Genomic DNA, 22,131 nt, shown 5'->3' with positions numbered 1-22,131 from the left:
CCACTAAATACAGTTCAAAACTGATCTGCTCCCTTGCTTCATTTGGAAGCTACTCTTTTTGGAAATGGCTCATTGAACCCTTTGGTCTGTGAACTAGTCCTGGGTCCTGATTTTATATCATAGTTCCTGGTGAGGTAGGATCTTCTGGTTTGTAAAATAATTCAGGTACGTTGAAGATTAGAATATCCAATTACTCCCCGTTTTTTAAGTTCCTGACTTATAGACTTAGGGCTATCCCATATTGGCCCTAATGGGCTCCTGCTGGGGGTGGGGGATGGCACTGGGCCTGGGGTTGGGAAGGCTTCCATTCTGGCTGCCCTCTAAGGACTGTGTGGAGTGGCCTGAGTTGAAGGTGGTTGATTCTCACAGCTCACCGGGCAGCTTGCTGTAGCTGCAGGGACCATGGGTTTGAGTGGCCAATTTTTCCTCTGGTTGCCTGCCGTGGAATGTGTTTTCCCATAAAAACAGCATTTTAAGTCTGTGGTCGGGTTCCCAGACCAGCCTACAATAGCCTATTTAGCTGATAATGTAGCTGAGAGGCTGCTATTTGGCTAGACTGGGGACCAAACCACCACCTATTAACATTGTTTCTATTGGAAAAGCCATTCCAAGTTCTAAATACCAGTATAGAAGTGACATTTTGGAGCCCTACCTGTTTGTCAGTTGGGAGCTGCCAGTACTTGGAACTGGAGTTTTGAATCACCCTGCACTCCCGACTCCTGAAGTATGCCATTCTTTCGCCTAAGCCTGACCCCATTGGCCCGTTTTCCTGTCTCTTACTGGCGCTGCCAGTACATTCAGAAGATATTATCTCCCTGGACAGAGCTCTTGGTCTGAGAACTTCTGGGAAGTGGTGAGAGTCATGGTTTCAATTCCCTGTTTCTTCTGTGGGTGGTAAAGAGGTGGAAAGGGACCAGTTGGAACTTGGGAGCAGCGAATTCCATAGACACCATCCTGGGCCTGCCTGTTCTGGATCACCTGCTTACTTTACTTGTTTGTATTTCAATCATCTCTAGAATTTTGCCCACCCTTTACAAAAGTACAGTATAGCTTTGACTTGAGTAAATGGAGCAAATATCCCAGTCTAAGACAATATCATTGCTGGTCTTGAACTCATAGGTAAATTGAAGGGATTGCAGAGTTCTGGGAAGCAGTTCCTTAGAGGCATCACGTGTTTATGTGATACCACTGGTTAAATCCTCGTAGAGGCTGGAGAGATGCAATTTTGAGACACACTTTTTTTTTTTTTTTTATCTGTCTTGAGGAAATCCCTCCTCATCCTTATAGAATCAAATAGTAAAGTTTCAACTTCATAAACAAATAACACCTCTCCCCATGTTTAGATGGCAGTCCCTTTTGTACACCCAACGAGGGGTGTGATGCCAGAGGGCCAGACAAAGATCCCTTGCTTTAGAGAGAAGTAGGTCTAGTGCAAGTTTACTACGACAGCAAGTTAGTCAAACCATTGCCTTTAGAAGCTTACGAGGCCGCACAGGTTATTTAGTAGTCTGTGCAGACTTTTGTGTTCTCAGTATTGTGCAATCCACAGTACCAGAGGCGGAAAGTGCCCCATGTATCAGTGGAATTAGGACTTGCTGCACGCATCCATGTGCTTCTGGTCTTCACGGTTCAATCTCTAGTTTCCTGTTCCAGTGCACCCTGCGGCCTTAAATTCTTCCTTTTTTATTTCAAAGAAAAGCACACACATGCGCATGTTCCAGTCACCTATAAAAGATTCCAACCGGATTTAAGTTGGCCGCCACTCCAAAATGACCTCCCGAATTTGGGGAACTGCCTTGGCAGCTCTCTGTTTCCTTAGCTAAGAAAGGCTGAGGGTGTGTGTGTGTGTGTGTGTGTGTCCCCGATATGGTGACCTAAATTCTTTGACTCTTAAGTTCTTGAGCTGTTTCTTCTGATCAACACAAAATTCCCACAAAAACACAACTTAGGGTATATAGCAAATGAAACTGTGGAGGCCACACCCTCTCTGTGCTGTCCGGGGCTGAGTTACCCTGATCACCGTGGGAAAAGCCTCCGTTCAAGCAGCACATCTGGAGGAACCTCTCAAGGCTGCCTGGTGAGCTTTGTGATGGCTGTCTTTTGGAATTGGCCACACATCACATTCTCTGGCTCCATCGATGACTTTGATCAGTCGCAACAACCTGCCCTAAGAAAATACACTTAAAACTTTTGTTGAGTTGAGTTGCCTTCGGGATTTTTGATTTTCTTTTGCTAAATAAATAAGTAGAATCAGATATTTATATATGAATGTTTTCTCTACATTGGTTTTGTATTTTCTCGAAGGAAATATATTGATCCCTGAGTTATAAACATTGATAACTTCACTGTTTAGAATAAATTAATGATCAGAAGATCAGCAAAATAATCAAGGCATGAAACCATTATGCATTACTATTTAACTGTCTATAACCTTTCAAATAAGCAGGAAATATTCTTCCCTTAAATAGTTTCGCTTATAACAAATAGTTCTATTAGTTCTCCATGTTGGTGGCATTTACAGATGGCCTACTTATGACACCAAAGTTCATCTTTGTTAATTGTGCTTTGTACTTACTAAGGCATTTAGTCAGTGTTATCTTGTGTGCTTCTAAATGGACTCCAAGATACTCTAGGCATAACAAGCATGGTTTCTCTGCTTGAAAAACTGTTAGACTGGGATCAGAGGGGCTGGGGGCAGGTTTCACAGATGAGACTCTAGACATAAAATTATTTAAAGTATATAATTGTAATATAGCATGTGTAGGTTTATGAGACGTGTGTCTGGAATTGTGTTGGTAGGTTGAAACATGGTGGGATTAATCAGGGAGGAGGGATTAACACTCTGCGGGGGGAGGGGGGATGGAATTATACATTAAACGGGAAAGATAGAAGAGCTAGTGTAAAGATGGAAGAAGAGTTTAGATTTAGTGTGTGTGTGTTGGAGGAGGGGGCTTGTGCCTGACAGACCACTGAGTCGGTGAAGAGAAGAAGCAGGGCAGGAGGGTGGAAGTTGATGGTGATGAGAGTGGGCAGGTAAGACAGGCCTACCTGGTGGGGATCTGAAGCTAATAGTGAGATGTTTCACATTTTACAGAGGGTAAAGATCCATCTCTGGATGAGAGGAGAACAGAATTAAGCATGGTGAACATGAAAACATGCTTAGCTCCATTGTCCTAACGGAGTAGAGAGGAACTAGGAAGCCAGGAAAAGCAGAATGTAGTATTAGTCCAACAGTGAAACACCAGGATTTGGACAAGGGATTTACTTATGGAGTCAGGGAATTTAAGAGTATTTCATCCCAGCAGTGGGATGAAATAAAACTAGTGACCCCTCTTAGCAACTGGGAAGCATCAAGTTATGATTCAGAGAGTCCCCTTCCATGCTTACCCTGGATGATGAGGCTAAACACCCTTGTTCTGTGCTCTGTTAGCTCCCCAGGCAGACCTTGATGTCAGTGTTTTACCTGTCATGTTGACAGGCTTTACGTACGGGTCCATCTTCTTTTGAGAGCAAAGACTATGTCTTAGTCAATTTGGGGGGAATGTAACAGTTTGTTTATAATTGCATGGTAAAAATATTATTGTTATTTTACTTTTTAGTAAACTTTTAATTTTAGAACAGTTTTAGATTTACAGAAAAATCACGAGGATAATACAGAGAGTTCCCATATATCCTGGACACAAATTCCTCTGCTGTTAGCCTCTTATACTAGTTTGATACATTTATTAGAGTTAATGAACCAATATTGATATATTTTTGTTAACTAAAGTCCATTCTTTATTCAGCTTAACTGATTTTTTAACTGAATGTCCTTTTTTATGTTCAGGATCCCATCCAGGATACCACATTACATTTAGTTATCATATCTTCTTAGGCTGTGCCAGTTTCTCAGACTTACCCTATTTGTGATGACCTTGACAGTTTTGAGGACTGTTGGTCAGGAATTTTGTAGATTATCCCTTAATTGGGATTCTTTTGGAAGGAAGTCACTATGCACAGCTCACACTTAAGGCGTAGGGAGTTATGCATCACCTTCTTGAAGGCAGAGTATCTAATCATTTGGAATTTGCCAGCACAAGAGATTTCTCTCTTTTCTACCATTTATTTATTTATTCAATTATTTATTTATCAGTCTGGACTCATGGACATTTATTTTATACTTTGGATTATAATCCAATACTACTTTTGTTATTTTGTTACTTGAATGGTTCTAGCTTTGGCCACTGGGAGCTCTTGGTTTGGCTCCTATATCCCTGACATGTCCCCATCATTGTGGGTATTTGTTTCTTTGTTTGGCACTTTCTTACTTTCTTTACTTTCTGTCACCACAAGATGCTCCACACTCACCTTGTACATTTCTTGCCCAGTCCTGGAGTCAGCCATGTTTCCCAGGAGCCCTGGTTCCTTTTATTGGAGAATGGTATTAGAAACCAAGTGTTAGGTCTGGGTGTTAGATATACTTGTCTTAGTCACTTTTATTTATCTAACACACTGCCTAACACATAATAGATTCTCACTAAATATTGTTGAGTGGCTTTGTGTTGGTGGACAAGATGATTATTCATGTGCCCTGTTGTGTGCTCAGCAGTGAACTTACTGACTACACAGGAAGATGAGTTATGTGATCTTGGATACCTTGAGTTTGAGGTAGTCACAGAACATTTGATTCTAGATGTCCTGATGGTAGGAACTGAAGAGAGGAAGAGAGGGGGAGGAAGAAAGGGAAGGAAGGAGGGAAGAGAAGAGGAGGGAGGGAGGGAAGGAAGTCTTGAGAGCAGACATTGACTTTGGAGGAAAGGATAATGGAGTCACCAATCTAACAGAGATGGGAGAGAGCAAGAAGGGGGTAAAGCTCCTGCAAACCACAATACGAATGGTTCTTCTTCTTGTTCCTTTTGAGATCATTTTAATTAAGAAAAACTACATGAGGTAGGTTAGAGAGGTTGGCTGGCTGGCTTGAGTCTTCAAAGGAGAAAACCAGGATTGTCTGTGTCCCAGCCAGTGTTGACTCAGACAATCCACAAATGAGTCCCTGGGTCTGGAGAGCCCGGCTGAAGCTTGAGGAGGCCCTGGAAGCTGTCTTCACTACCGGGGTTTGAAGTTTCATTACTTGACTTGTTGTGACGGGCAGATGGGCTGGAACAGTCACATGTGATATTCAGATCACTGCTGGGAGATGTGACCTCTGCCTTCGGCTGTGAAGAGGGCCAGAATACAGGAAATAAAATAAGGGGGTAGTGTTTGCAAAGTTTATTGAAGCAGTGGATCCCTTTATCAGATAGCACTCATGGTTTTTCTTTTTACCTTGATAAAATTTGTCAAAGAACTAATAAAATAACGATGTGTGGTTCACAATATATGTAGCTCATTTGTGTTTTATAGTTTTTTCATTATGTATCTCATTTTTGACAGTGAAAGTTATGATCATTTTTAAACTCTGGAACAGTGGGATATTAGGATGTTTACCTTGAGACATGTCACATGCGCATTTGGGCACCCATCATTATGTGGGAGGCATATGCTTTTTGATACCCCTCCACGCTGATACTCAAGAGGGCTAAATCATAACTTTTCTGCCTAAAGGTCAAAAAAGCAGGCAACTCCAGAGCAGGGTCCATCTCATTAACCTTTACCTAATGCTTGTTATTCTCCTTGCCCAAGGTTTTATCACTTCACAAGCTGAGAAACTCATGTATATGAAATAAGAGCTCCTTGAATTTGTCTTTATTACCCTGGTCATGTTTGAAAAGGAGTTTGCACTTGGGATAGGAAGCAGAAAGGCTCTCTTGCTGAAAGACAGGCCAGACTTGCAGAAGTGGGTTGGCTAAGGAATGTGGACACACTGCAGACATCTTGCACTGAGGCTAATTCTTGCAGTGATGTGGTCATACATGGTAGAGCCCAGCTGTTTGCTCCATTGAGAGGGGCTTTAGCTAGCCCACACAATCTCTGAGTGCTGTGTCTGAACTGGATCCAAATATCCAGCCTGCTGAGGCTCACCCAGCCCCCAGAGTGATTGGAGTTGGCTTATTACAGAGCACAACATTCAAAGCAACTGGTAAGAAAAGTTACAGACAAAGACTTAGTAATTGAAAAAAATGGAACGTATAGCAGTAAAGTGAAATCTAAACATATTTTCGCCCTCCCCCCATAAACTATTAAGATACAGATAAAAACCGTTTATGCTTAATCTTTGGTCAGTTGATGGACATTTTGTGATTTTTGTTATCTATGCCACCAGGAATGCTACTGGGCGAATATCATCATCTCCCCTAAATACATCTTTGCCTTAACCTAGGGACTAAGACAGTGTACTCTAGAATAAGACTTCATGAGTTCAAACTCCATTCTCTACTTCCAAGCTATGGGACCTTGGCTAGTTTGTTAAACCTTACTGTTAAAACGGTAATAGTAAGGTTTAGCTCAAAGAGTTTCTATGAAGATGAAATAGCGTATCTTTAGCACTTACTATATCTTTTCCCTTTGAATTTTACCTTTAATTTGAAGAATGCCACTGCCACTTTCATGGAGCTTTATCTCTGACTCTTTTTTGGTGGTGGGTTGGTAGGTATGGCGGATGAAGTGAAAAGGAAGAAGCAGAGGTATGATTACTACACTTTGATTTACACAAAAAAGTAACTCCATTAATGATTTGTCTTCTTTGTTAATGATTTTCATGCTGAAACTTTAGAGTAAAATCTTTTAGAATGGAAATCATCCAACTCGTCTACTTTAGACTTTACATATCTTAGAACTTTCCAACTTAAATAAGACATTCATTTATTTCTAGAATTAAAGGTGTTTTTTTCTGTGTGTAAGTAGAACAAATGCCACCCAGCTTCTTTGAACATGTTCTGTTAGTTTGCAGTTCTGAAAACCAAAGTCAGCAGAGGAGAAATCTTACATCTTTCTAATACTTTGCATTAAGCCACAAGACGTAGTAGTATTTAGTGTTGTTGAAGAATGAATGGTAACGAGATTAAAGCAATTGTCATTTGACGATGTTGGTTGAAATTAAATAATATATTAGGCTTTCCCTGGTGGCGCAGTGGTCAAGAATCCACCTGCCAATGCAGGGGATCGAGCCCTGGTCCAGGAAGATTCCACATGCCTCAGAGCAACTAAGCCCTTGCGCCACAACTACTGAGCCTGCACTCTAGAGCCTGCGAGCCACAACTACGGAAGCCCGTGTGTCAGAAGCCCGTGCTCCGCAACAGGAGAAGCCACCTCAAAGAGAACTCCGTGCACCGCAGTGAAGAGTAGCCCCCGCTCACCGCAACTGGAGAAAACCCTCACACAGCAACGAAGACCCAATGCAGCCAAAAATAAAACTAATTAATTAAAATAAATATATATATATTACTTATTAAAAAGGGAAAAGTTATTAAACTCAAAAAAGTCAGAGCATGCAAACAAAATAAATCATAATTCAGCATTATATAGAATTTTAAGAAATTCAGTGAAATGAAAATGTGATAACTAATGAAAGGGAGCTGTGAATGCCTCATTCTAATGAAGCAGAAAGCACCTGTTTATGAGATAAGAAGTTCATACTTTTAAAGTAAAATTGTTACTTTAAATAAAAGATGATGATTCACTCAATGAATGAATCCAGAATCTACTGTGTATCAGGAGACAGAGATGTAAAAATAAAATGCCTGCTCCCAAAGCACTAAAAATCTACAGGAAAGTTAACTAAAAATTACAGTGTACTATGAAAAGTGATGATAGAGGGTGTTTTAGAAACTCAGAAGAGGAGCTCCCAAAGGTGAAGGTAAGATTGGAAAATCTTCCTAGAAAAGAAGGTGCGAGGATTAGGAAACAAGATGGCGGAGTAGAAGGACATGCTCTCTCTCTTGTGAGAACACCAGAATCACAACTAGCTGCTGGACAATCATCGACAGGAAGACACTGGAACTCACCTAGAAAGACACCCCACATGCAAAGACAAAGGAGAAGCCGCAATGAGATGGTAGGAGGGCTGCAATCACAGTAAAAGCAAATCCCATAACTTCTGGGTGGGTGACTCACAGACTGGAGAACACTTATACCACAGAAGTCCACCCACTGGAGTGAAGGTTCTGAGCCCCACATCAGGTTCCCAACCTGGAGGTCTGGCAATGGGAGGAGGAATTCCTAGAGAATCAGACTTTGAAGGCTAGTGGGATTTGACTGCAGGACTTCGACAGGACTGGGGGAAACAGATACTCCAATCTTGGAGGGCACACACAAGGTAGTGTGCGCTTCGGGACCCGGGGGAGGGAGCAGTGACCCCAGGAAGACTGAACCAGACCTACATACTAGTGTTGGAGGATCTCCTGCAGAGGCGGGTGGTGGCTGTGGCTCACCCTGGGGACAGGGACACTGGCAGCAGAAGTTCAGGGAAGCACTCCTTGGCGTGAGCTCTCCCAGAGTCCACCATTAGCCCCACCAAAGAGCCCAGGTAGGCTCCAGTGTTGGCTTGCCACAGGCCAAACAACCAACAGGGAGGGAACCCAGCCCCACCCATCAGCAGTCAAGCAGATTAAAGTTTTACTGAGCTCTGCTCACCAGAGCAACAGTCAGCTGTACCCACCACCAGTCCCTCCCATCAGGAAACTTGCACAAGCCTCTTAGATGGCCTCATCCACCAGAGGGCAGACAACAGAAGCAAGAAAAACTACAGTCCTGCAGCCTGTGGAACAAAAACCACATTCACAGAAAGATAGACAAAAGGCAGAGGGCTATGTACCAGATGAAGGAACAAGATAAAACCCCAGAAAAACAACTAAATGAAGTGGAGATAGGCAACCTTCCAGAAAAATAATTCAGAATAATGATAGTGAAGATGATCCAGGACCTTGGAAAAAGAATGGAGGCGAAGATCGAGAAAATGCAAGAAATGTTTAACAGAGACCTAGAAGAATTAAAGAACAAACAAACAGAGATGAACAATACAATAACTGAAATGAAAACTACACTACAAGGAATCAATAGCAGAATAACTGAGGCAGAAAAATGGATAAGTGACCTGGAAGACAGAATGGTGGAATTCACTGCTGTGGAACAAACTAAAGAAAAAGGAATGAAAAGAAATGAAGACAGCCCAAGAGACCTCTGGGACAACATTAAATGCAACAACATGTGTGTTCTAGGGGTCCCAGAAGGAGAAGAGTGAGAGAAGGGACCCAAGAAAATATTTGAAGAGATTATAGTCAAAAACTTCCCTAACATGGGAAAGGAAATAGCCACCAAAGTCCAGGAAGTGCAGAGAGTCCCATACAGGATAAACCCAAGGAGAAACATGCCGAGACACATAGTAATCAAACTGGCAAAAATTTAAGACAAATAAAAATTATTGAAAGAAGTAAGGGAAGAATGACAAATAACATACAAGGGAACTCCCATAAGGTTAACAGCTGATTTCTCAGCAGAAACTCTACAAGCCAGAAGGGAGTGGCATGATATACTTAAAATGATGAAAGGGAAGAACCTACAACCAAGATTACTCTACCCGGCAAGGATCTCATTCATATTCGATGGAGAAATCAAAAGCTTTACAGACAAGCAAAAGCTAAGAGAATTCAGCACCACCAAATCAGCTCTACAACAAATGCTAAAGGAACTTGTCTAAGTGGGAAACACAAGAGAAGAAAAGGACCTACAAAAATAAACCCAAAACAATTAAGAAAATGGTCATTGGAACATACATATCGATAATTACCTTAAACATGAATGGATTAAATGCTCCAACCAAAAGACACAGGCTTGCAGAGTGGATACAAACACAAGACCCATCTATATGCTGTCTACAAGAGACCCACATCAGACCTAGGGACACGTTTGGACTGAAAGTGAGGGGATGGAAAAAGATATTCCATGAAAATGGAAATCAAAGGAAAGCTGGAGTAGCAATACTGATATCAGATAAAATAGACTTTAAAATAAAGACTGTTACAAGAGACAAGGAAGGACACTACATAATGATCAAGGGATCAATCCAAGAAGAAGATATAACAATTATAAATATATATGTACCCAACATAGGAGTACCTCAATACATAAGGCAACTGCTAACAGCTATAAAAGAGGAAATCGACAATAACACAATAATAGTGGGGGACTTTAACACCTCACTTACACCAATGGACAGATCATCCAAAATGAAAATACATAAGGAAACAGAAGCTTTAAATGACACAATAGACCAGATAGATTTAATTGATATTTATAGGACATTCCATCCAAAAACAGCAGATTACACTTCTTAAGTGTGCATGGAACATTCTCCAGGGTAGATCATATCTTGGGTCACAAGTCAAGCCACAGTATATTTAAGAAAATTGAAATCATATCAAGCATGTTTTCTGACCACAATGCTATGAAATTAGAAATGAATTACAGGGGAAAAAAACGTAAAAAACACAAACACATGGAGGTTAAACAATACGTTACTAAATAACCAAGAGATCACTGAAGAAAACAAAGAGGAAATCAAAAGATACCTAGAGACAAATGACAATGAAAACATGATGATGCAAAACCTATGGGATGCAGCAAAAGCAGTTTTAAGAGGGAAGTTTATAGCTATACAAGCCTACCACAAGAAACAAGAAAAATCTCAAATAAACAATCTAAGCTTACACCTAAAGGAATTAGAGAAAGAAGAACAAACAAAACCCAAAGTTAGCAGAAGGAAAGAAATCATAAAGATCAGATCAGAAATAAATGAAATAGAAACAAAGAAAACAATAGCAAAGATCAATAAAACTAAAAGCTGGTTCTTTGAGAAGATAAACAAAATTGATAAACCATTAGCCAGACTCATCAACAAAAAGAGGGAGAGGACTCAAATCAATAAAATTAGAAATGAAAAAGGAGAAGTTACAACAGACACTGCAGAAATATCAAGTATCCTAAGAGACTACTGCAAGCAACTCTATGCCAATAAAATGGACATCCTGGAAGAAATTGACAGATTCTTAGAAAGGTATAACCTTCCAAGACTGAACCAGGAAGAAATAGAAAATATGAACAGACCAATCACAAGTAATGAAATTGAAACTGTGATTAAAAATCTTCCAACAAACAAAAGTCCAGAACCAGCTGGCTTCACAGGTGAATTCTATCAAACATTTAGAGGAGAGCTAACACCCACTCTTCTCAAACTCTTCCAAAAAATTGCAGAGGAAGGAACACTCCCAAACTCATTCTATGAGGCCACCATCACCCTGATACCAAAACCAGACAAAGATACTACAAAGAAAGAAACTTACAGACAAATATCACTGATGAATATAGATGCAGAAATCCTCAACAAAATACTACCAAACAGAATCCAACAACACATTAAAAGGATCATACACCATGATCAAGTGGGATTTATCCCAGGGATGCAAGGATTCTTCAATATACGTTAATCAATCAATGTGATAAACCATATTAACAGATTGAAGAATAAAAACCATATGATCATCCCAACAGATGCAGAAAAAGCTTTTGACAAAATTCAACACTCATTTATGATAAAAACTCTCCAGAAAGCATAGAGGGAACCTACCTCAACATAATGAAGGCCATATACGACAAACCCACAGCAAACATCATTCTCAATGGTGAAAAACTGAAAGCATTTCCACTAAGATCAGGAACGAGACAAGGATGTCCACTCTCACCACTATTATTCAGCATAGTTTTGGAAGTCCTAGCTACGGCAATCACAGAAGAAAAAGAAACAAAGGGAATACAAATTGGAAAATAAGTAAAACTGTCACTGTTTGCAGGTGACATGATACTATACATAGAGAATCCTAAAGATGACACCAAAAAACTACTAGAGCTAATCTATGAATTTGGTAAAGTTGCAGGATACAAAATTAATGCACAGAAATCTCTTGCATTCCTCTACACTAATGATGAAAAATCTGAAAGAGAAATTAAGGAAACACTCCTACTTACCATTGCAACAAAAAGAATAAAATACCTAGGAATAAACCTACCTAGGGAGACAAAAGACCTCTATGCAGAAAAGTATAAGACACTGATGAAAGAAATTAAAGATGATACCAACAGATGGAGAGATATACCATGTTCTTCGATTGGAGGAATAAAGATTGTGAAAATGACTGTACTACCCAAAGCAACGTACAGATTCAACACAATCCCTATCAAATTACCAATGGCATTTTGTACGGAACTAAAACAAAAAATCTTATAATTTGTATGGAGACACAAAAGACCCTGAATAGCCAAAGTAGTCTTGAGGGAAAAAAACGGAGCTGGAGGAATCAGACTCCCTGACTTCAGACTATACTACAAAACTACAGTAATCAAGACAATATGGTACTGGCACAAAAACAGAAACATAGATCAATGGAACAAGATAGAAAGCCCAGAGATAAACCCACGGACCTATAGTCAACTAATCTATGACAAGGGAAGTAAGGATATACAATGGAGAAAAGACAGTCTCTTCAATAAGTGGTGCTGGGAACACTGGACAGCTACATGTAAAAGAATGAAATTAGAACACTCCCTAACACCATACACAAAAATAAACTCAAGATGGATTCGAGACATAAATGTAAGACCGGACACTGTAAAACTCTTAGAGGAAAACATAGGCAGAACGCTCTTTGACATAAATCACAACAAGATCCTTTTTGATCCACCTCCTAGAGTAATGGAAATAAAAACAAAAATAAACAATTGGGACCTAATGAAACTTCAGAGCTCTTGCACAGCAAAGGAAACCATAAACAAGATGAAAAGACAACACTCAGAATGGGAGAAAATATTTGCAAACGAATCAACGGACAAAGGATTAATCTCCAAAATATATAAACAGCTCATGGAGCTCGGTATTAAGAAAACAAACAACCCTGTCCAAAATTGGGCAGAAGACCTAAATAGACATTTCTCCAAAGAAGAGATACAGATGGCCAAGAAGCACATGAAAAGCTGCTCAACATCACTAATTATTAGAGAAATGCAAATCAAAACTACAATGAGGTATCACCTCATACCAGTCCGAATGGGCATCATCAGAAAATCTATAAAACAACAAATGTTGGAGAGGGTGTGGAGAAAAGGGAACCATCTTGCACTGTTGGTGGGAATGTAAATTGATACAGCCACTATGGAGAACAGTGTGGAGGTTCCATTAAAAACTAAAAATAGAATTAGCATATTACCCAGCAATCCCAGTACTTCGCATATACCCAGAGAAAACCATAGTTCAAAAAGACACATCCACCGGAATGTTCATTGCAGTACTATTTACAATAGCTAGGACATGGAAGCTACCTAAATGCTACCGACAGACGAATGGATAAAGAAGATGTGGTACATATATACTATGGAATATTACTCAGCCATAAAAAAGAATGAAATCTGGTAATTTGTAGAGACGTGGATGGATCTAGAGACTGTCATACAGAGTGAAGTTAAGTCAGAAAGAGAAAAACGAATATCATATATTAACACATACATGTGGAACCTAGAAAAATGGTACAGATGAACCGGTTTGCAGGGCAGAAATTGAGACACAGATGTAGGGAACAAAAGTATGGACACCAAGGGGGGAAAACCGCGGTGGGGTGGGGATGGTGGTGTGCTGCATTGGGCGATTGGGATTGACATGTATACACTGATATGTATAAAATTGATGACTAATAAGGATCTCCCGTATAAAAAAATTGGTAAAATAAAATTAAAGAAAAATAAATAAATAAAGGATGATGATCAAAGTATAACAGCACATGTTTAAGAAATTAACAGTTGTAGATGGGCATTAATTGAGAAAGCAAAAGAACTCTCTACTTCCCCAGATCCTCATCTCTTAAGGCAACCAGTTTTAACCATTTCTGTTTTTAGTTCTTCTCACATTTATCCCCATGACACCATGTTCCGTGTTTGTGCTTCTATGTCTAGATTTAAATAGTACCTATTGGCTTCTTGCCATGAAAGATGGGGACATAGCTCACTTAGATCTATACCTTTTACTCTCTCTTCTTCTTCATATTTTTAAAATAATTATAGAATGACTTTTAGCCATTCTATAATCATTTGGTACTTATAAACATTATATATCTAAACCTCTATTTCTTGGATCAATTGCTTTATTTCTCTCCACACCTTTCTTTCCAACTCGTTTCTTGATTTATGATACACAAAGGTTTAAAATATTTACGTTTTGTTTTGTAACCATTGTAAATTGTAACATCTTTCATGTTTTGTCTGTAGGTTGATTCTAAAGTTTGAGGAAACAGTAAAGAATGTCTATATTATTGTGATTTTTCATGTACCTTGGAAAATATTTTGAATATCTTGCTTTGCAGGACTGTTAGGACTGATCCTGGACTCTTTTTTTCTTAGCTTTTTTACCCTGTTATGTGTGTTGTTACTCCATAAATACACTCCTTGTCAGACAGTATATCCTGATTTTTGTCTGAAAAACATAGTTACTCCAACAGCAGACACCCTACAAAGGCTTAGGGATCCTCTGAAGTTATTCCAGGGTTTGATTTGGGGTTGGACTGAATCCAGTGGAGTTGTTGTAATGGGCTGTTGGTGGGGAAGGTTTGAGGTGGTTGACTTTGGCCTGGATTGTCATTTTAGATTGAGGGAACTTTTACGAAGCTTGGGTGTCCTCCTGCCCCAGCCTTCTACCCTATCTTTTCCTCTCACTCCCCTTTCTAAGATTCTGAGTAGCCCTAGGAAGTTCTGGGCACTCTGAACTGAAGCTTGGGCCACTACTTTGTCACAGGAGGGAAAAAGAATTGAGAGCCTTTGGCTTAGAATTCCTAATAAAGTCTTTCTCTGTTCCTTAATCTCTTATGGTTCCTTTGGCTGAGTAGCTAATTTAGGTCAGAAGATGATTCCACCACAATGCTGCTGTGTGTTTTCATTGTCCTTTTCATATGTAAGCTTTTCATGTTCATTATTTCATCTGATACACACACACACACACACACACACAATGTGGACAAGGCAGACATTTCATTATCCCAGTTGTAGAGAAATAAAATAAGGCTCAGAGAGGTCCTAACGTCATGCACATATTAAGCCTCTATCCAATCATTTTCTGTCTAGCCTTGGAGAAGCCGTGGGCTTTTGGGTATGGATTTGGGACCCTCTCCCTGGCTCCTCCATCCTTCTTCCTATTTCTTTTTCTGACCTCAGCATCAGTTGGTCTGAAGTGTACATTTTTCCCTGCAGAGTATTCCAGGTTCTCTGGGGCTGTAAAGAGAGTACAGGACAGAGCAAAGACTTTACCTCACTTCCCAATCCTGCATTTGGTTAAAGTAGTGAGTTCAGAGGAAATGCAGGAGGGTTCTGTGCATATACAGGTATGCATTTTAGCTCTGCAGTTGTTCTTAAAGGCTTATACTTATGGGACTACAGTATTTATACCAGCAAGCCTTGGAATAGCTCCTAGTTTGTGAAACTGATTGCAAAACCTTTGACCTGCCTTATCAGCCCCTGAACTCGAGGAACTGGCATCAAGGTTTAGGCCCTCAGACGTGGCAAAATGAAATGAATGAATGGTTTCTTTTGGGTCTCTGTGTGTTATACCCTCTGCCTTAGTTTCCAGTGTAAAATTTGTTAGATCTTTACCCAGTTGCTCCCTTAAATTGTTAAATAGGATCATTTGGATCCTGAATGTATCCTGAATGGAGGCTTTGCTCCAAGACATGTGATGAACTGTAAACAAGGAAGCCAGAGTGACATTGGCTTTATTTTCCTGTAACTGCTGGTATCAACTATGTTTCCAAATTTTGGCTAAAGAAATATTTACGTGTTTTGGCTTTTTTTTTTTTTCTAATGTCAGGGTGTGCATTCCTGTAATTCTGGTGAAAGGAAGAATGTGGTCACATTTTACAGGGTAGCTGGGCCATAGGAAAAAATATACACAACTTCAATGAATAGAAATATAAAACCTTACATTCAGTAGATTTTATGATGACTTTTCTTAACTAGATTGGTACATTTATTGTTTAAACTAGTCTCATATGGCTCCATAACTTTTTATATCTGTGCATTGTGATAGAAAGCACTGCATTTTGTTCCTGTGGTTTTTATTTTCCTGATGTGCTGTATGCATAGGTGATATTAAGCATATCCGTGTTGGTATCTTGTGTTAAAATGTCCCAAACTACTAAGCCAGCATTGAGTCCCATGAGTTTACTTTTCTTGTCTGCAAAGATTCATACTGTTCTAATAACTCAGGAATTTTTTCCTTTTATTTGGTCATATATTCTTTTTTTTTTTTAAAGTATGGAATTCTCGTGATTGAATTTTTTTTGTTTTTGTTTCAGACCTAATGTCTGTGGATCACGTTACAATGCTTACTGTTGCCCTGGATGGAAGACCTTACCTGGTGGAAATCAGTGTATTGTCCGTAAGTAAATAGTCTGTCATTTTTCATGTTCTTGTTTTGTTGTTTTGGTTGCATGGTGATTCTTCGTATTCGGTCTTTTGTAACTGCATACCATTAATATGTCTATAGCAGAGCCTTCCAGCTCTAAGATTTTCCTACTTTCTCTGAATCCAGCTTGGGAAATATATTAACTTGGTCAAACCACTGTTATACTTTAACTCAATGACTTCCTTTAGAATGTTTCTGAGATAGAGGGAATAGAGCCACAGGGATACTTTGATCAAGGTTTCATGTCATGGCATACCTTGTGCCTGGCTGCATAGACTATGTAATCACTTTGATGGAGTTTTGAAAAACAGTTTATCATTGCTGCTTTCCTTACTGTAATTTCTAACTGTGTTGGCCACCCACAAGCCCGCCCAAACCTTGTATGTTGAATTTCGGTGATCGAGGCTAAAAGCAGACCTAACTCTTAGACAAAGGGGAGAGGAAGCAGATAGAGCATCATATGAGGATGAGTGAAAAGACTAGGGGAAGAACTCAGATGGTACCAGAGATTCCTCTACCGACTCTGCTTCTGTGGGAAAGCCCCAGATTCTCATCATACCTCACAAATGTTGAGCGACAAATTACATGCAAGACAAGGTGCTATTTAATGGCGATACTAAGTCAAGTTAGTTATGGCATCTGTCCTCCATGAGCTTTTACAGTTATCATACCTGTGAAATAATTTTTGTTTTTAGAAAACTCCATTTGTATAATGGGAAATTTAGAGCTGAAAGGACACTTAAGGAATTACTTCACCCCCCTTCTTATTTGGCCAAGAGTGGTCTGTGGAGAAGAAGAGATTATTTCAACCAGCATTCTCTTGGTGACCTGAAAAAGTTAATCCCTTTCCCAATTCTTGATTTTAACTAAAAGCAATTTATTCATTTGGCACATTGTGGTTTACTTCAAGATCATACCTGACTCACTAAGAGAGGGGTATAATGGTATTTGGAGTTTTCTAAATGAACTTGACAACAAAACCCTTTCCCTAGTGTTCTATAGAATCTCTGAGAAATGCTGACTTCAGGTATTAAATAAATGTTTGTAGGATCCTTTGACAGCTTATTTCTTAATAGTTTTCAACCTCCATCCTAGGCTCTTCTGATGTTTCAATGCACTGTCTATCAAGGGTATTCTTTTTGGCCTTGTACGTTTCATTTGCCCTTGCAAGTTTGTTCAGGAGTTTGAAGGAAAGGATCAAGCCTTATGAGTATAAAAAGTAGTGACCAAATCTTGGTCTTCTGTTAAATATAAATCATTTACCATTTGAACTTATTCTTTAGTCCAATAGCAGAGCATTTGGTACAAGTATGATATTAGATTCTGGGTGGCATGAAAATGTTAATAATTCTCTAAAAGATGAATGGCTTCCTGACTGTAGGATCAGTACTACTGAAGTGGATTCACACGTCTTCTCTCAGACTTTGGATGTAATTCACAACAGGACTAAATGTAGGATACAAGTTCCTCCATAGATCATATGTTCTCGACTGGCAGGGTCTTATCTAGGGAAGTAGTCTTAGCAGGGCACAGTATTTTTATAAAAATTAGTAAACTTTAAGCATTTATAATAAAATAGGCTCCCAAGAATACTGCTACAATTTTTATATTATTACACACACACACACACACACACACACACACACACACACACAAGATTTTTGTTTATTTTATTTTCCCTTTATAGGATATCTTGGGTTTTTGACAGATTGAGAGCTGTGGAATAAGCAAAGAGAGGATGGAGAACCACTGATACGGATAAGGGAGTTGCCGAATCTTATAGCCAGAGTTTATTTAGTCCAACAGATTTGTTTTATAAATGAATAAATCTGAAGCCTAAGGTCACATAGGTCATGATGGCAAAGTTAACAAGGAACCTGATAGGCCAGGTTTCCTCACTGGAGGATTGGGGCCCTGTAAATCACCGTGCTGTGAAGCCATGTGCTAACAGACCTCTGGTTTTGTTCACAGCCATTTGCCGGCATTCCTGTGGGGATGGATTTTGTTCTAGGCCAAATATGTGCACTTGCCCATCTGGTCAGATAGCTCCTTCCTGTGGTTCCAGATCCAGTGAGTATAACATGTCATTATATATAATATTATTTTATGTGGTTATGCCCGATTTTCTCCTAAATTTGCTTTTGGCTTTTCTCTTGCCTGCAATACATTTTTTTTCACTAGAACATCTGCCTTCTCTGTTCTGCCCAAAATACTTGGAATGGCTTTCCTCAATCTGGGCTCTCATTTCCCTTCTTCACTTTTTATAGGGAAATTACCTATGGGAAGTAGTTACTGTGAATAATATAAAGATTATGGCTTCCTTCTGTGTAGGTATCACCTTATTCATTTTTGTATCTCCAGTGTAAACACCATAAAAGATGCTCAATGAAATGATTGTTTAATGAACATTTTTTGGCTCAAGAAAACTAAGCATTCTTCCTTGTGGTACTGAAATATGAATCTGATTAAACACTTTTTACAACTTGAGACCCTGCTTTTGCAAGAAGAAAATGGAAGGAGTCATCATGGCAGTTTATTGGGGATGATTTATCATGAAGCACAAACATATTTTCCCTTTCAGAATTTTACCACTTTGTTCATTCTGTTCATTATTCAGAGACTTTGCTTGCTTGTTCTATTGGTTTTTGTTTTGAAATGCAGGGTGCTCAGCAGTGAATTAGGGGAAATGTAGGGCTCGGGAAGGAGGTGAGTCATTGGTTGTTAAAAAAGTTGAAGTTCATGTCTATATAAATAGCCCCTCAACACCTTGACCATCACCAAGGCAAAAACTTAGGTTCCTTTTCCATTTCCCATTTCTGATGGGAAAATACACTCCTCTTACAGTGTGTTCTGGTTTTGACAAGGTTTTAAGGAGAGTATTGTGGAATAAGCACATTCTCTTTCATCGATTGCAAGTAGAGACTTCCGCGGGGTCAAGATTCATTACCTGTTAAGAGTCCTCGCATTTAACCGTGGCTCTCATGAACCAATTACAGGACGGGGCAAGTAGTGCAGGGTAGCAGACCCTCTTGGTGACCACTCACATACCTTGGCATTCATGGGTGACACGAGTGACTCTGCCTGGGAGCTCTGTAACATTTTTCTGGCCACAGAGCATGTAGGACAAGCTGGAAGGCTGAGGGGATTAATTAGAAGCACCTTTTAACCAATGAGAAACGGAGAGTGTTGGATAGGTACCCATGCTTCCTTGCCTCTCCTTTTGCATAACTGCGAAGTGTGTTATGCACTGTCTTCTGAAGTTCCCTAGTGGGATTGAGCCCTAGTTGCCCACAGTAGGAATAGGCTTGATAATGTACTTTATAGGCTTTCTTTCACTTTCCCAGTCTCTTACCAGTGTTTCCTGAAATTACTTCTGAAATAAACTACTCACATTTGAATTATTGTCTCAGAATTTGCTTCTGGTGGAAACCAAACAGAGATAGTCTAGCACTAAATACAGACAGTTGTAGGTTGGGATAGAAACTCCCCCTTGGGCTGGGACTCATTAACTTATTGCAATGGGTGTAGCATGTTCTTACTTGATCTCAGCTTGGTTTTCAATGTGTGTCCTCCAAGCAAGGGTAGGTTAGTTCTACATATCAGGAGCACTTGAGCTGGAGGAATATCAAGAGGTAGAGAGCTCAGCTGGAAGCACTTTGGGGAACATGTCGGATGTCTCCATCTCCATCAGGATGACCTCCAGGCTGCCTCTGAGGAGTGAGAGCCTCAGGGTGGGGAAGGAGTCTACATATCAAGTTGGGAATAGAACCATCTCTCAGACTGGTTCTTGAAGCAACCAACAACACTGCACTCCACTGGGGGAAGAAAATATTGCCGGATGGCAAAACCGGGTATCCAGCTGGAAAGGTCTTCAATGATAGTGTGAGCTGCTAATGATTTAATCAAGTAAAAATCATGAGATGTGGAGAAAGGATGTTAACAAGATCAGAGGGAAAAGCTGTGGTCCTAGTAGACTTTAAGCTAGCAGTGAGGTGGGAGGAATATAGTGGTATGGTCTTGTGGGCCAGGTTAGGGTAGAGGCTGAAGTTCAAGACCTGTGGGTGGTGCTCTCTGAGATGGTTTGGGTTCATCTACGGTACTTGGACATTGGACAAAGCCCCCAAGTAGCTGGTGGTTGAGAGTGGTGTGAGAGGGAAGATATGGTTTCATCAGGGTTTTTCAGGCATTTGGAACCTTTAAAATTGTTGGCTTGGACTCTACCTGAACTAATAATGTCCAGACAGCTTGCACAACTAAAGATGGCAGAATGTTTTAAATGAAGGGTAGCTGGGGATGTTCAGAATTCATTTCTGATCTTTTTAAGTGATGTTCTAGGGAACAGCTCTGCCGTCCTATAGAACTTCCTGCCCGTGATGTGGTAGACACATTTGGATAGATCCCTTTGCTAACTGCCCTGCTAACAGAAGAATAATCCAACTCAGTGAAATGTTTGCATTCACTACCTGTGGTTCTGCTAAGAGGGAGTCAATATCATTTTATCAGTATTTCCTATAAGAAACTTTATACTTGTTATGTGATGGAGTCAAGGAGGTCTGGGCAAGTTGTAGGACCTCTGAGGCCACAGCCTTCTCATTTGAAAATATAAAGAATGAAAGGAGGGTTTTTCTTTCAGGTTATTTTCAACTTGTGTCCTGTGACTTGTAAAATAGGAAATGATCTCTTAGTGGCCTGAATGAGAGATCGCATTTCCAGAAAGTCCAAATTGCCAGCCAGCAATTCCTTTGGACACCCGGAAGTCGTGGCTTCCCTTAACCTATCAGGAGTCTTGCTGCCAGTCATTGAGGCACCAGGGCAAAAGCGGGATTGGCTAGACAGGGTCAGAGCGAGTTTTCTAGACTTTAACTCCAGGTCTATTGGGACTGCTCTCTACTCTCTCAGTCTCTGAGGCCAGAGATAGATCCTGAGCAACCCTAATTCTCATAAAGACCTGTCATTGGTGATCCATGAATTCACTCAAACTCTCCTTAAATATACAGAAATATACAATAGATTATCTTCTTAAATAATATACAGTATGTTGTTATAAAAGGTGCTCCCTAAATTTCACATTTTAGACTTTGGAGATCAATTTTATGCTCATCCTGTTTTATTCTTTATGTTTTTAAAAAGGATTTAAAAATTAAACTTATTATTTTGAGATAATTATAGATTCACATTCAATCGTAAGAAGTACTGTGTAGAGATCCTGGGTACCTTCTATCCAGTTGTCCCCATGTTAACATCTTGTGAGACTATCGTGCAATATCACAGCCAGGATATTGACACGGATACAGTCAAGATACAGAACATTACCATCACCACCAGATCCTTCATGTTACTCTCATATTCATTTCCTCCTACTTCTCCTTAATCGTGACCACCACTAACCTGTTGTCTATTTCTATAATTTTGTCATTTCAAGAATGTTGTATAAATGGAATCACACAGTATGTAACCTTTTGGGACTGGCTTTTTTCACTCAGCATAATTCTCTGGAAATTCATCCTATTGTTGTTGTTGTATATATCAGTAGTTCGTTCCCTTTTATCGCTGAGTAGTATTACACACTATGGATGTAACACAGTTTGTTTAGCCACTCACCCATTGAAAGACATATGAGTTCTTTCTAGTTTTTTTGATTTTCAAACAAAGCTGCTATGAGCATTTATGTACAGGTCTTTGTGTGAATGTAAGTCTTTATTTCTCTGGGATAAACGTCCAGA

At 39.7% G+C, this 22,131-nt stretch overlaps 1 protein-coding gene across 2 annotated transcripts in view; it reads left to right on the top strand.

Annotated features, from left to right (window-relative positions):
• Positions 1–22,131, top strand: part of FBN1 (fibrillin 1) — a 253,616-nt gene that overhangs the window by 20,112 nt on the left and 211,373 nt on the right. For both annotated transcript variants that reach the window (XM_033851648.2, XM_073800934.1), the window contains exons 3-4: positions 16,299–16,381; positions 18,380–18,478. In XM_033851648.2, the coding sequence (XP_033707539.1) occupies positions 16,299–16,381; positions 18,380–18,478 (182 nt within the window). The remainder of the gene's footprint in view (positions 1–16,298; positions 16,382–18,379; positions 18,479–22,131) is intronic.

This window comes from Tursiops truncatus, chromosome 2, assembly GCF_011762595.2.
Source record: "Tursiops truncatus isolate mTurTru1 chromosome 2, mTurTru1.mat.Y, whole genome shotgun sequence".
Lineage (NCBI taxonomy): Eukaryota > Metazoa > Chordata > Mammalia > Artiodactyla > Delphinidae > Tursiops > Tursiops truncatus.
The sequence above is the reverse complement of the archived record's forward strand: the minus strand, read 5'-3'. Positions and strand labels throughout refer to the sequence as shown.